The sequence below is a fragment of the Cottoperca gobio genome, unplaced genomic scaffold, assembly GCF_900634415.1.
Source record: "Cottoperca gobio unplaced genomic scaffold, fCotGob3.1 fCotGob3_149arrow_ctg1, whole genome shotgun sequence".
In the NCBI taxonomy this organism is placed as follows: Eukaryota; Metazoa; Chordata; class Actinopteri; order Perciformes; family Bovichtidae; genus Cottoperca; species Cottoperca gobio.
The window spans coordinates 179,262-194,261 of NW_021166809.1; the positions used below are offsets into that span (position 1 = coordinate 179,262).

The following is a 15,000-nucleotide window of genomic DNA, read 5'->3' on the forward strand; positions in this document are numbered from 1 at the left end:
ACTGTGGCTTACTTCAGCACACACCAGCCACGCATGATCAGCATCACCTTTAGGGATGTGAACACATACAAGGAATAAAGAGCTGCAACGAATAGTCGAATAATCCATCAATAAAATATTAATGTTTAAGCTTGAGCCAATTCTGCATGAAACATGTCATTCAGAAATGTCCTTAAAGCCGTTTTCAGCCTCAAATATGGAGATTTGCTGTTTTTATATCAAATTAAAGACCTCAGCTTGGACTTTGAGAAACCGGGATGGACTTCTTTCACTACTTTCAGATTTTTGCATTAATCTAGAAAAATAAATCAGCATTTTGATCGATAATGAAAATAATCGTTAGTTGCAGCCCAAGAGTAATTTGATTCGGTGTTTGCAAACAATATACTTACACAGAAATAGATATAACAGCTGGGAACAATGACAACAAAGCTCGACAAATAAAGTTAAAGAATAAACAGGATTATTAGTACACAAGTATGTGAAGAAATAGGTGTGTATATACACATGGCCTGGGTGATTGTAATTGTACAGTAAGTACATGTATACTTTATATACATCGTGTAGGATTTATATTGGCAGTGACAGATTATATGAACATCTTAAATTGGAGCATTACAAACAGTAAAACTAGAATCTATAATGGGATGTGGATGTTTTGGAGATGCTAGCTAGTTTCGCTAACTGGGTTTAACTGACACGTGTCGACATTTCAACAGAAATCCTGGAAATGTATAATATTGAATAAAATAAAAATCCATGTGTGATCAGGGAACACTAGAAACTGCGATGTGAGGCTAGAAGCATGTTGCATAACAACGCAAATTAAGCTAGCTAAACCAGTTAGCAAACCTTAGCTGTGAGAGGATGGCTTCTTGAGAGTGTATTAGGAGAAACCCAATATATACTGAGTAAACGTGTGTGTGTGTGTGTGTGTGTGTGTGTGTGTGTGTGTGTGTGTGTACCGCTAAGTACACGTTTATAAGTAAAACCACGGAGTCTGCAGATAATAACATGATAGCTCATCTGCTTCGACTGCTACAGACACAAGCTAGCTAACGTGCTAGCTCGCGGTCCGTCCGTTGGTCACATGCCGTCTTATAACCCTCTAAAACTCCACATTTATATCCACCACTTGTATTAACACACACCTTTTCGCAGTATAGGCCGACCAGCTGCTTCATTCGCCAGTGTGGGCCAGTAAAAACATCCACCTCGTCTGGAAAGGGAGCCATCTTTACTCTGAAGCTCAGTGCGTCATCTGCACCATCACAAGAGAGGCGTGCGCGAGCGGGTCACGTGACCGCGAGTTATGAATATTATTATTATATATTATATCTCTAGAATATAAAGGAGTATTTATCATAATAATAATAATAATAATAATTTAAAAAAGTAAAAAGCCTCAATTACACAATGAATGAATATACACATGAATAGAACAAAATTAATAAAAATGTAAATTACTTGTTTTTTGTATTTGTTTATATTCATATTAAATTATTTGTCAGTTTATTATTTTCTGTTAACATTTATTTCAATTTTAATTTATTTACCTATTTATTCAATTCCTTATTTATCCAAATAAACGTTTTTATTATTATTATTGAACACATGGAGGGGGCCTGGGAGTACTCCCATCCGGTCTACATGTGTTTTGTGGATCTGGAGAAGGCGTATGACCGGGTCCCCCGGGTGATACTGTGGGAGGTGCTGCGGGAGTATGGGGTGAGGGGGTCACTTCTGAGGGTCATCCAATCCCTGTACGCCCAAAGCGAGAGTTGTGTCCGGATACTCGGCAGTAAGTCGGACTCGTTCCCAGTGGATGTTACCCTGAGCCCTTACCCAAGTGAAGGAGTTCAAGTACCTCGGGGTCTTGTTCGCGAGTGAGGGGACGATGGAGCGAGAGATTGGCCGGAGAATCGGAGCAGCGGGGGCGGTATTACAGTCACTTTACCGTTGTGACGAAAAGAGAGCTGAGCCAGAAGGCAAAGCTCTCAATATACCGGTCGATCTTCGTTCCTACCCTCACCTGTGGTCATGAAGGCTGGGTCATGACCCAAAGAACGAGATCACGGGTACAAGACGGCTGGCGTCTCCCTTAGAGAGAGGGCGAGAAGCTCAGCCATCAGGAGAGACTCGGAGTAGAGCCGCTGCTCCTTCACGTTGAAAGGAGCCAGTTATCTCCTCACTGGGAACACCTCAGGACCCCCCAGTCAGAGCTGGAGGATGTGGCCCGGAGAAGGGAAGATTGGGGTTCACTACTGGAGCTATAGAACATAGAACATACATATATATATATATATATATATATATATATATATATATATATATATATATATATATATATATATATATATATAATACAAATAAATGGGAAAACAATTAAATAAGGGAGATTTATATAAAATGATGTATATAAATAATGTCATTTATCAATCCCTATGCGTAGAAAAGAACAACAATTAAAACGAAGAGGAGTAAGGACTTCATAAATAAGGGGCATAAATAAATCAAATAAAAAAATACAATATTTCCTCTCAAAATGAGATAATTAATGGATAACCTGTGTTTGGTGCGCTTCCACGATTGGCTAATGGTTGCTATGGAAAATGTCCACAGCAACAGTCACATTGGGGGTGGAGACTAAGACCGTCATTCACCGGTGAAAGATTACGGACAGCTGTATCAACCAATCCACGATCGATACATATGAAGGTGACCAATGAAAATGCAGCAAAAAGAGATAGTTTGATAGAGAGCGCGAGGGAGTAGCACGACAGCAGGTCCTCTGTGAGACAGCAGCAGAGAGAAAGACTCATGGTAAGCCGAGTGTTAGCCACCTGCTAGCTTTTACATGCTGCTAACTACCTCGTGAGGCACGTTAGTGACGTTCCTCCGCGTTGTGTGCGCTGACAGGCCGTGTGTGTGTGTGTGTGTGTGTGTGTGTGTGTGTGTGTGTGTGTGATGTCGGAGGTCTCCGGGCTTCGTCTCGCTTCTCTGTAACGGTAACGTTAGCTAAGTTGCTACCAGTGTGTTGATGCAGCACACCTGTCTCACAACATCACTGTGTACTTGTGCATTTATTACAAGGATTACTGAAGTTAACGATGTTACAAACTACCTACTCTGTGAATGTATAAAAGCAACACTAATCTAAGTGTCATGCTGCAGAAGATGTGCATTTATCAGATTCTTCCAGCCAACGCACTTTGTATTAAGTTTATTTATATAACCTGTTAGAAAGGAGGTAGAGCTGCAACAGTTAGTCGACCCACAGAAATATATTTTCATCATTTATTAATTGTTTATGCAGAAATGTCAGAAAATGCTGTTTTCAGCCTCAAATATTCTCTGATTTCTATCATATTATAGTGAATATCTTTGGGTTTTCCACTGAAAAAACAGATGGGTTAGGATCTGTTACTATATAGGTTTACATAATTAAAGAAATAAAAGGCAATAATACATAATGTAATGCACTAAAACAATAATAGACATGACCCCCTAATAGTGCTTGTTGTTGGGATTAGTTGGTTATTACCGTATTGTTATTTATTTATTATTATTATTATTTATGTGCATTGTTTTTAAAATACGATAATAAGAGCCAAAATAAACTTGTACTATTACTCCCGACATCCAACTCTTACGTTCTCGGTCAAAGCTCATCAGGTTTCTGATCTCTTTGCAGACCCGGCATGAGGAGCCCGTCCTTCCACTGACATGGAGAAGTACGAGAAGGTGAAGAAAATTGGGGAAGGTTCATTTGGAAAGGCCATCCTTGTCAAATCCAAAGAGGATGGACACCAATATGTCATTAAGGAGATCGGCATATCTGCAGTAAGCTCCAGCTCATAATGTTACACGAGCTGCACACGTCCCTGTTCAGGTGACTCGTACATTATCTCTCTATGTCCAACAGATGTCGAGTAAAGAGACGCAGGAATCTCGGAAGGAGGTCGCTGTTCTCGCCAACATGAGTCACCCCAACATCGTGCAGTACAAGGAGTCCTTTGAAGGTATTCACACAATCCAAAGATTATAGATGTTCGATGAAAGAACCACACAGTTAATCTCTTGCAAAACTCTCTCTCTCTCTATATATATATATATATATATATATATATATATATATATATATATATATATATATGTATATGTATGTATATGTATATATGTATGTATGTATGTATGTATGTATATATACATATACACATATACATATACACATATATATATATATATATATATATATATATATATATATATATATATATATATATGTGTGTATGTATGTATGTATGTATGTATATATATATGTATATATGGACTACAACTGCATTTTGTGTGTTGCAAAATGACAACTAATGATCGTGCATCCTCCTCTTCATCAAGGCGTACCTGCAGAGAAAGTGCCTCCATATCGTGTTTGAACACTTTAAATTAGTATTTAACTTTTTCTAGCTTTAAGAAATTACAGATTTGACCCGGAGAGAACAGGAGGAGCGTGTTTCCACTTTTAAAGGATTGAGCGCAGAAGCTTCATGTAGTCCCAGAGCGCAGGGTCCCTCTGCTCATAGTGCCAGAACATTAAGACTCCTGTGAGGAGGCTGTGGGATAACTGTTGTGACTGCTGAACATCTCCTCAGAGGGCGGCTGCCTCTACATTGTGATGGATTACTGCGAGGGCGGAGACCTCTTCAAGAAGATCAACTCTCAGAAAGGAGTTCTGTTCTCAGAAGAGCAAGTAAGTGTTGATGAGGATCATGTATACGATGTATAGGAGTAAGACTGTGTTGTGCGGTCATTAGATATGCTGAAGTTAATGCTGTGTCATTGGGGATGTTAAAGAATTGTATTGTGAATCACGATAACGTGACGTGAACTCTCTGTGATGGTCGAGAAGAGAAACGTATAATGATTTAACACCTGCAGGAATTACAAACAACAAACTTTATTACCCAGATGGACCTTTTCTGATTTCTCTCGTCTTCTCATCCTTTGCCTGTTCGCTAACTTCCTTTCGTAGATCATGGATTGGTTCGTGCAGATCTGCCTGGCACTGAAACATGTGCACGATCAGAAGATCCTCCACAGGGACATCAAGTCGCAGGTATTTCTCCACGCAGCACGAGATGAATGTTCAGTTGTATCACTTCACATACTTCTCTTAATGTTTGCACAGAACATCTTTCTGACTAAAGACGGGACCGTGCAGCTCGGAGACTTTGGAATTGCTCGAGTGCTGAACAGGTTTGTGAAATCATCACATCGCAGTAGATTTCTCAGATCTGCACAAAGACGAGGTTTTGAATAAGAATTCTCTTCTCCTTTCAGCACCGTAGAACTGGCCAGAACATGTATCGGCACACCGTATTACCTGTCCCCAGAGATCTGCGAAAACAAACCGTACAACAACAAAAGGTACTGGATGTCACGAGCATGTCTGTGAGCTGTGTTGTGAATGAAGCTTTAACAACATCCAGGGGACGAGCGGCTGACGTCAAGCTGCTCTACATTTCTCCCCTGTTTAAGTGTGCATGTAATATAATCCACTTTACAATCAATGAAGTGAATGTAGCATCATCTCATCCCGTGTGGAGGTTTCTCCTCAGTGTATCGATCGCGTGAAGAAAAGCTTAGCAGGTGACTGAACACCTTTTAGAATGAATGTAAACCCAGAACTTATCCCCGTGTGTTGTGTGCTCTCTCCCACCTCCTCCCTCTGCAGTGATATTTGGGCCCTGGGGTGTGTCCTGTATGAAATGTGCACTCTTAAGCATGCAGTAAGTATTCTGTGTGAGCTGTTTATTAATGAATGTTTTTATGCAGCATTGCAATGCTCCTCAATGCTCCTCAATGCTCCTCAATGCTCCTCAATGCTCCTCAATGCTCCTCAATGCTCCTCAATGCTCCTCAATGCTCTCTCATGCTTCAGTTTCATAATGAAATCTAACTTCATGAAGAGCTTTTCACACTGCGTATTCTGAACGCTGTGATTTAGTTTAGCAGGCTTTAGATCTGGATCTTTGTGTTTACTGTCGTCCACTTTGTACATTTTCTTTAGCCGCAGGAACGTGTTATTGTTTTACTTCAGAGAAGAATTAAAGATCTCTTTAAAGTACTTACAGTTGTACTTTAACATGTGCAGAGAACCCTGCAGGGTTAGGGTATCTTCTAGATTAATGTTTCTACATTCAAAACTTCAGAGAAAGCAGCAGATCTCCATATTTGAGAGGCTTACCCCCCCCCCCCCCCGATTGCTTTACTGTAACTGCTCACTCCATCATTGCTCATGACTGCCGTCAGTAAATCCTCTGCAGTGGTTACTCTGGTGTTCCTCCTCCACAGTTTGAGGCTGGCAACATGAAAAAACCTCGTTCTGAAGATCATCCGCGGCTCGTACCCCCCCCGTGTCTGTCCACTACTCCCAGGAGCTGCGCTCCCTCCTGGGCCTGCTGTTCAAACGCAGCCCGAGAGAGAGACCGTCAGTCAGCAGCATCCTGGACAAACCTTTCCTCACCTGCAGGATCGAGAGGTTCCTCACACCACAGGTGATGTCTCCTCACAGAGTCTAGATATCAGGGGTCACCAGCCTTTGTGACACTGAGCTGAATAACACAGTTGCACGGTTCACCTTTAATGATAATATTAATATTAATCATAATAAATATTCATATATGTGAAGAGACGGTCTGATCACATGTTGATGTTAATTATTCCTCACAATGATTTATGATAGGAAACAGATGTATAAACTTATTTATTTATATTCTCAATCTATTTCAACATGTGAGTTATCATCTCTGATGTTTTAATAAATGTCTTTATTGACAGGTTTGTATGAATCAGAACATTTGTAGCATGTTGTTCCAAATCACAGCAGTTATATTTCAGTACAAAGTATGACTTCTATAAAACATTAAGAAATCATCTTCACATCCTGTTTGTACAAACACTAACTGTAACATCAGAGAGAGGAGACATCTGAACCTCTTCTCTCTGAACAGTGTTTTCAATAACATCCCTGCACCTTCAACACCTCTCCGACCGGCTTTCTTCTTCTTTATGAAACATGTGCAGCTCTACATGAAGCTTCTGATGCTTTCTGTCACTTGTTCACCGGCCTGGTGAAAATCAAATCAAATGTATTTATAGAGCCCAACATCACAAATTATACATTTGTCTCAGTGTTTACAGACTGTACAGGATACGACACCCTCTGTCCTTAGACCCTCTGTCCTTAGACCCTCTGTCCTCAGACCCTCTGTCCTCAGACCCTCTGTCCTTAGACCCTCTGTCCTCAGACCCTCCGTCCTTAGACCCTCTGTCCTTAGACCCTCTGTCCTCAGACCCTCTGTCCTCAGACCCTCTGTCCTTAGACCCTCTGTCCTCAGACCCTCTGTCCTCAGACCCTCTGTCCTCAGACCCACTGTCCTCAGGCTCTCTGTCCTCAGACCCTCTGTCCTTACACCCTCTGTCCTCAGACCCACTGTCCTCAGACCCACTGTCCTCAGACCCTCTGTCCTTAGACCCTCTATCCTTAGACCCTCTGTCCTTAGACCCTCTGTCCTTAGACCCTCTGTCCTTAGACCTTCTGTCCTCACATCCTCTGTCCTAAGACCCTCTGTCCTCACACCCTCTGTCCTTAGACCCTCTTTCCTTAGACCCTCTTTCCTTAGACCCTCTGTCCTTAGACCCTCTGTCCTCACACCCTCTGTCCTTAGACCCTCTGTCCTTACACCCTCTGTCCTTACACCCTCTGTCCTTACACCCTCTGTCCTTACACCCTCTGTCCTCAGACCCTCTGTCCTTACACCCTCTGTCCTTACACCCTCTGTCCTTAGACCCTCTGTCCTCAGACCCTCTGTCCTTAGACCCTCTGTCCTTAGACCCTCTGTCCTCAGACCCTCTGTCCTCAGACCCTCTGTCCTTAGACCCACTGTCCTCAGACCCTCTGTCCTCAGACCCTCTGTCCTTACACCCTATGTCCTCAGACCCACTGTCCTCAGACCCACTGTCCTCAGACCCTCTGTCCTTAGACCCTCTATCCTTAGACCCTCTGTCCTTAGACCCTCTGTCCTTAGACCCTCTGTCCTTAGACCTTCTGTCCTCACATCCTCTGTCCTAAGACCCTCTGTCCTCACACCCTCTGTCCTTAGACCCTCTTTCCTTAGACCCTCTTTCCTTAGACCCTCTGTCCTTAAACCCTCTGTCCTTAGACCCTCTGTCCTCACACCCTCTGTCCTTTGACTCTCTGTCCTTAGACCCTCTGTCCTTAGACCCTCTTTTCTTAGACCCTCTGTCCTTAGACCCTCTGTCCTTAGACCCTCTGTCCTTAGACCCTCTGTCCTCACATCCTCTGTCCTAAGACCCTCTGTCCTCACACCCTCTGTCCTCACACCCTCTGTCCTTAGACCCTCTGTCCTTAGACCCTCTGTCCTTAGACCCTCTGTCCTCACATCCTCTGTCCTAAGACCCTCTGTCCTCACACCCTCTGTCCTCACACCCTCTGTCCTCACATCCTCTGTCCTAAGACCCTCTGTCCTCACACCCTCTGTCCTCACACCCTCTGTCCTTAGACCCTCTGTCCTTAGACCCTCTGTCCTTAGACCCACTGTCCTCAGACCCTCTGTCCTCAGACCCTCTGTCCTCACACCTTCTGTCCTCACACCCTCTGTCCTCACACCCTCTGTCCTCACACCCTCTGTCCTTACACCCTCTGTCCTTAGACCTTCTGTCCTCACATCCTCTGTCCTAAGACCCTCTGTCCTCACACCCTCTGTCCTCACACCCTCTGTCCTCACACCCTCTGTCCTTAGACCCTCTGTCCTCAGACCCTCTGTCCTCAGACCCACTGTCCTCAGACCCTCTGTCCTCAGACCCTCTGTCCTCAGACCCTCTGTCCTTACACCCTCTGTCCTTAGACCCTCTGTCCTTACACCCTCTGTCCTTAGACCCTCTGTCCTTAGACCCTCTTTCCTCAGACCCTCTGTCCTTAGACCCTCTGTCCTTACACCCTCTGTCCTTAGACCCTCTGTCCTTAGACCCTCTTTCCTTAGACCCTCTGTCCTTAGACCTTCTGTCCTCACATCCTCTGTCCTAAGACCCTCTGTCCTCACACCCTCTGTCTTTACACCCTCTGTCCTTAGACCCTCTTTCCTTAGACCCTCTGTCCTCAGACCCTCTGTCCTCAGACCCTCTGTCCTTAGACCCTCTGTCCTTACACCCTCTGTCCTCAGACCCACTGTCCTCAGACCCACTGTCCTCAGACCCTCTGTCCTTAGACCCTCTATCCTTAGACCCTCTGTCCTTAGACCCTCTGTCCTTAGACCCTCTGTCCTCAGACCCACTGTCCTCAGACCCACTGTCCTCAGACCCTCTGTCCTTAGACCCTCTATCCTTAGACCCTCTGTCCTTAGACCCTCTGTCCTTAGACCCTCTGTCCTTAGACCTTCTGTCCTCACATCCTCTGTCCTAAGACCCTCTGTCCTCACACCCTCTGTCCTTAGACCCTCTTTCCTTAGACCCTCTTTCCTTAGACCCTCTGTCCTTAGACCCTCTGTCCTTAGACCCTCTGTCCTCACACCCTCTGTCCTTAGACCCTCTGTCCTTAGACCCTCTGTCCTTAGACCCTTTTTCCTTAGACCCTCTGTCCTTACACCCTCTGTCCTTACACCCTCTGTCCTTACACCCTCTGTCCTCAGACCCTCTGTCCTTACACCCCTCTGTACTACACCCTCTGTTCCTTAGACCCTCTGTCCTCAGACCCTCTGTCCTTAGACCCTCTGTCCTTAGACCCTCTGTCCTCAGACCCTCTGTCCTTAGACCCTCTGTCCTCACACCCTCTGTCCTTTGACTCTCTGTCCTTAGACCCTCTGTCCTTAGACCCTCTTTTCTTAGACCCTCTGTCCTCACACCTCTGTCCTTAGACCCTCTGTCCTTAGACCCTCTTTCCTTAGACCCTCTGTCCTTACACCCTCTGTCCTTACACCCTCTGTCCTTACACCCTCTGTCCTTAGACCCTCTGGTCCTTACACCCTCTGTCCTTAGACCCTCTTTCCTTAGACCCTTTCTGTCCTCACACCCTCTGTCCTTAGACCCTCTGTCCTTAGACCCCTCTGTCCTTAGACCCTCTGTCCCTCACACCCTCTGTCCTTACACCTCTGTCCTTAGACCCTCTGTCCTCAGACCCACTGTCCTCAGACCCACTGTCCTCAGACCCTCTGTCCTCAGACCCTCTGTCCTCACACCTCTGTCCTTAGACCCTCTGTCCTTACACCCCTATGTCCTCTAGACCCTCTGTCCTTAGACCGTTCTTTCCTTAGACCCCTCTGTCCTTTAGACCTTCTGTCCTCACATTCCTTGTCCATAGAACCCTATGTCCTCACACCCCCTCTGTCCTTACAACCTTCGTCCTTAGACCCTCTTCCCTTACACCCTCTGTCCTCCATAGAACCCTCTGTCCTCATGTACCCTCTGTCAGTAGACCCTCCTGTTACATCAGACCCCACTGTCCTCAGAACCTACTCTGTCCTCATGGACCCTCTGTCCTTCGACCCTCTGGTCTCACCTGTCTCCCACATCCTCTGTCCCTCACACATCCTCTGTCCTCACACCCTCTGTCCTTAGACCCTCTGTCCTTACACCCTCTGTTCCTTAGACCCTCTGTCCTTAGACCCTCTGTCCTTACACCCCTCTGTCCTCAGACCCTCTGTCCTTAGACCCTCTGTCCTCAGACCCTCTGTCCTTACACCCTCTGTCCTTAGACCCTCTTTCCTTACACCCTCTGTCCTCAGACCCTCTGTCATCAGACCCTCTGTCCTTAGACCCTCTGTCCTCAGACCCACTGTCCTCAGACCCCTCTGTCCTCAGACCCTCTGTCCTTAGACCCTCTGTCCTCACATCCTCTGTCCTCACATCCTCTGTCCTCACACCCTCTGTCCTTAGACCCTCTGTCCTTACACCCTCTGTCCTTACACCCTCTGTCTTTAGACCCTCTGTCCATACACCCTCTGTCCTTAGACCCTCTGTCCTTACACCCTTTGTCTTCAGACCCTCTGTCCTTATACCCTCTGTCCTTAGACCCTCTGTCCTCAGACCCTCTGTCCTTAGCCCTCTGTCCTTAGACCCTCTGTCCTTAGACCCTCTGTCCTTAGACCCTCTGTCCTCTACATCCTCTGTCCTCACACCCTCTGTCCTTAGACCCTCTGTCCTTAGACCCTCTGTCCTCACACCCCTCTGTCCTTAGACCCTCTGTCCTTAGACCCTCTGTCCTCACATCCTCTGTCCTCACATCCTCTGTCCTCACACCCTCTGTCCTTAGACCCTCTGTCCTTAGACCCTCTGTCCTTAGGACCCTCTGTCCTTAGACCCTCTGTCCTTACACCCTCTGTCCTCAGACCCTCTGTCCTTACACCCTCTGTCCTTACACCTCTGTCTCAGACCTCTGTCCTCAGACCCTCTGTCCTCAGACCCTCTGTCCTTTCCTTAGACCCTCTGTCCTCAGACCCTCTGTCCTTAGACCCTTGTCTCAGACCCTCTGTCCTTAGACCTACTGTCCTCAGACCCTCTGTCCTCAGACCCTCTGTCCTTACACCCTCTGTCCTCAGACCACTGTCGTCAGACCCACTGTCCTCAGACCCTCTGTCCTTAGACCCTCTATCTTAGACCATCTGTCCTTAGACCCTCTGTCCTTAGACCCTATGTCCTTAGACCTTCTGTCCTCACATCCTCTGTCCTAAGACCCTCTGTCCTCACACCCTCTGTCCTTAGACCCTCTTTCCTTAGACCTCTTTCCTTAGACCCTCTTTCCCTTAGACCCTCTGTCCTTAGGACTCTCTGTCCTTAGACCCTCTGTCCTCACACCCTCTGTCCTTTGACTCTATGTCCCTTAGACCCTCTGTCCTTAGACCCTCTGTCCTAAGACCTCTGTCCTCACACCCTCTGTCCTCACACCCTCTGTCCTCACACCCTCTGTCATTAGACCCTCTGTCATTAGACCCTCTGTCCTTAGACCCACTGTCCTCAGACCCCTCTGTCCTCAGACCCTCTGTCCTCACACCTTCTGTCCTCACATCCTCTGTCCTAAGACCCTCTGTCCTTAGACCTCTGTCCTTAGACCCTCTGTCCCTTAGACCCTCTGTCCTCACACCTCTGTCCTTAGGACCCTCTGTCCTTAGGACCCTCTGTCCTCACATCCTCTGTCCTAAGACCCTCTGTCCTCACATCCTCTGTCCTTACACCCTCTGTCCTTACACCCTCTGTCCTCAGACCTCTGTACCTCAGACCCTCTGTCCTCAGACCCTCTGTCCTTAGACCCTCTGTCCTTACACCCTCTGTCCTTAGACCCTCTGTCCTCAGACCCTCTGTCCTCAGACCCTCTGTCCTTAGACCCTCTATCCTTACACCCTCTATCCTTAGACCCTCTGTCCTTAGGACCGTCTTTCCTTAGACCCTCTGTCCTTAGACCTTCTGTCCTCACATCCTCTGTCCTAAGACCCTCTGTCCTCACACCCTCTGTCCTTACACCATCTGTCCTTAGACCCTCTTTCCTTACACCCTCTGTCCTCAGACCCTCTGTCCTCAGACCCTCTGTCCTTAGACCCTCTGTACTCAGACCCACTGTCCTCAGACCCTCTGTCCTCAGACCCTCTGTCCTTAGACCCTCTGTCCTCAGACCCTCTGTCCTTAGACCCTCTGTCCTTAGACCCTCTGTCCTTACACCCTCTGTCCTTAGACCCTCTGTCCTCAGACCCACTGTCCTTACACCCTCTGTCTTTAGACCCTCTGTCCTTAGACCCTCTGTCCTCACACCCTCTGTCCTTAGACCCTCTGTCCTTAGACCCTCTGTTCTTCGACCCCTCTGTCCTCACACCCTCTGTCCTTAGACCCTCTGTCCTTAGACCCTCTTTCCTTAGACCCTCTGTCCTCACACCCTCTGTCCTTAGACCCTCTGTCCTCACACCCTCTGTCCTCACACCCTCTGTCCTCACACCCTCTGTCCTTAGACCCTCTGTCCTCACACCCTCTGTCCTCACATCCTCTGTCCTCACACCGAGTTCATAGATGCATAAAACATTTTAGTTTTTGAAATTCTATATTCAATATTGTCATTTTAAAATAAAGAATGATTCAAAGTGTTCTTGATAAAAAACAGCAAAACAATTAAATACAAATTTTAGACGGAGCTCCATGGTGACTAGTGCTACTCTTAGAAAATGCCCTGCGGGCGACCAAGTGACTGTCACCGCGTTGGCTGCCCCTGGTATAAAGACATAAAGACTGTTTAGTTAATAACACATTGTTCTCTACTTATTCCAGATCATTGCTCAGGAATTTCGCCATAACTTTCTTCACAAGCAGCCTAAAGTGTGTATGGCGCAGGGACCAGCAGGTAGGAAAATGGGTATATTGTGTGTGTGTGTGTGTTGTGTTTGTGTGTGGTGGGGGACGGGCGGGGGTGGGTGGGATATTTTTACCTGCATCCTGATCGTTGAGCCCTGACACACAAAGTCCCAGTTAAACTGCATCATGAGCCTTTTAGCTGTTGAATCCTGACTTGAGAAATGTTTGAATATTTCTTACTCGTGACTAGCAAAGCGTCCGACACCTGGCTCCATCCCGCTCGCCCCCGCTCACAGGATTACTAAACCAGCCAGCAAATACGGAGTGCCTTTAACCGCGAGGAGGCCGCCGGACGCTGTGAGGAAACCTGCCGAGAGGAGACCGGCTGTGAAGCCTAGAGCGGTCAGTCGTGTGTGTGTGTGTGTGTGTGTGTGTGTGTGTGTGTGTGTGTGTGTGTGTGTGTGTGTGTACCATAGTGCGTGGCCAGCCTCTGAACCTCAGTGTCATATGTTGCTCAGGCCCCCCCCCCAGCAGCCCCCCACAGAAGAGTGAGTCAAGTGGAGGAAGAGAGGAGAAAACATGAGGTACAGCTGAGAGCTCCCCCCCCCCCCTTCCTCTCCACATTCACACCCACCTGAAGGTTCTACCAACATCTTCACTTCCTTCACATTATGCTTGATCCCCACATTCACCTGTTGTGTGTGTGTGTGTGTGTGTGTGTGTGTGTGTGTGTGTTTGTCGAGTTTCTTTAACGTCTCTTTTTGATCTGCGATGCTTCTTCCTCCTGCTGCAGGACGGCATGAGGAAGAAGAGGATGGAGCTGATAGAGAAGGAACGGAAACAGAGAGAGCAGGTGTGTGTGTGTGTGTTTAATTAGTTGTTATTGTAATTAGAGTTGGAACATAGAATAACATCACATGCTGCACATAATGACACATTATAACATTATGACGTTAACATCTTATCATAATTATATTAGTTACTTTATTAAACATGATTATTAAATGAGTTCTCTTTGTGTGTCTCAGGTGTTCCTGTTTAAAGCAGAGCAGATGAAGAGATATGAAAAGGAAAAGGTTTGTGATTAATCACTATAATATTATCGTGTGTATGTATGTATGTATGTATGTATGTATACACAGAAATATAATGTTTACTTTATTTCTCATGCATATTTTCATCTAATTAACATTTTGTATATTTATTACATGAATTTAAAATAATGAAACTGATTTTTATTGATGTTTCTGACGTTAAATTACTGTGTATAATTCATAAATAATACAATACTGTATATAAAATATATCTTACTGTAGTTAAACTATCATGAAGAAAATGCATCAAGGGAGGAAAGTAAACAACATTGAATTGTTCTGCTGCAGATAAAAATTGAAAAAGACTTGATGCATTTAATCACCATAAGAAAATGATCTGAAGCGTTTTCCACTGTATGTTCGTCTAAACATAAATAATGATGAATCTCCAGCAGATCAACCGCATCAACCAGGCGCGAGAACAAGGCTGGAAGCACGTGTTGAGTTCCAGTGGAGGCAGCAGCCCGGAGAGGAAGGTGGGGACATGTGATGATATAAAGTGTCCTCGTGTTGTCTTCTACAGTCGGTGTTCCACATCGTCCCTCAGACATCTTTC

At 45.9% G+C, this 15,000-nt stretch overlaps 2 protein-coding genes across 2 annotated transcripts in view; one reads left to right on the forward strand and one right to left on the reverse strand.

The window, feature by feature from the left end:
* Positions 1-1,557, reverse strand: part of LOC115004597 (F-box/LRR-repeat protein 5-like) — a 17,090-nt gene extending 15,533 nt beyond the window's left edge. The window contains exon 1 of the mRNA XM_029426277.1: positions 1,152-1,557. Coding sequence (XP_029282137.1) covers positions 1,152-1,235 — 84 coding nt within the window. The 5' untranslated portion in view covers positions 1,236-1,557. The remainder of the gene's footprint in view (positions 1-1,151) is intronic.
* Positions 1,558-2,749: 1,192 nt separating this feature from the next.
* LOC115004590 (serine/threonine-protein kinase Nek1-like) overlaps positions 2,750-15,000 on the forward strand; it is a 16,382-nt gene continuing 4,131 nt past the window's right edge. Inside the window, 17 exon segments of the mRNA XM_029426263.1 lie at positions 2,750-2,823; positions 3,695-3,843; positions 3,926-4,022; positions 4,653-4,750; positions 5,033-5,116; positions 5,189-5,256; positions 5,341-5,427; positions 5,735-5,789; positions 6,355-6,372; positions 6,374-6,409; positions 6,411-6,557; positions 13,327-13,399; positions 13,601-13,752; positions 13,869-13,934; positions 14,144-14,203; positions 14,379-14,426; positions 14,840-14,920. Of these exon segments, the coding sequence (XP_029282123.1) occupies positions 3,727-3,843; positions 3,926-4,022; positions 4,653-4,750; positions 5,033-5,116; positions 5,189-5,256; positions 5,341-5,427; positions 5,735-5,789; positions 6,355-6,372; positions 6,374-6,409; positions 6,411-6,557; positions 13,327-13,399; positions 13,601-13,752; positions 13,869-13,934; positions 14,144-14,203; positions 14,379-14,426; positions 14,840-14,920 (1,287 nt within the window). The 5' untranslated portion in view covers positions 2,750-2,823; positions 3,695-3,726.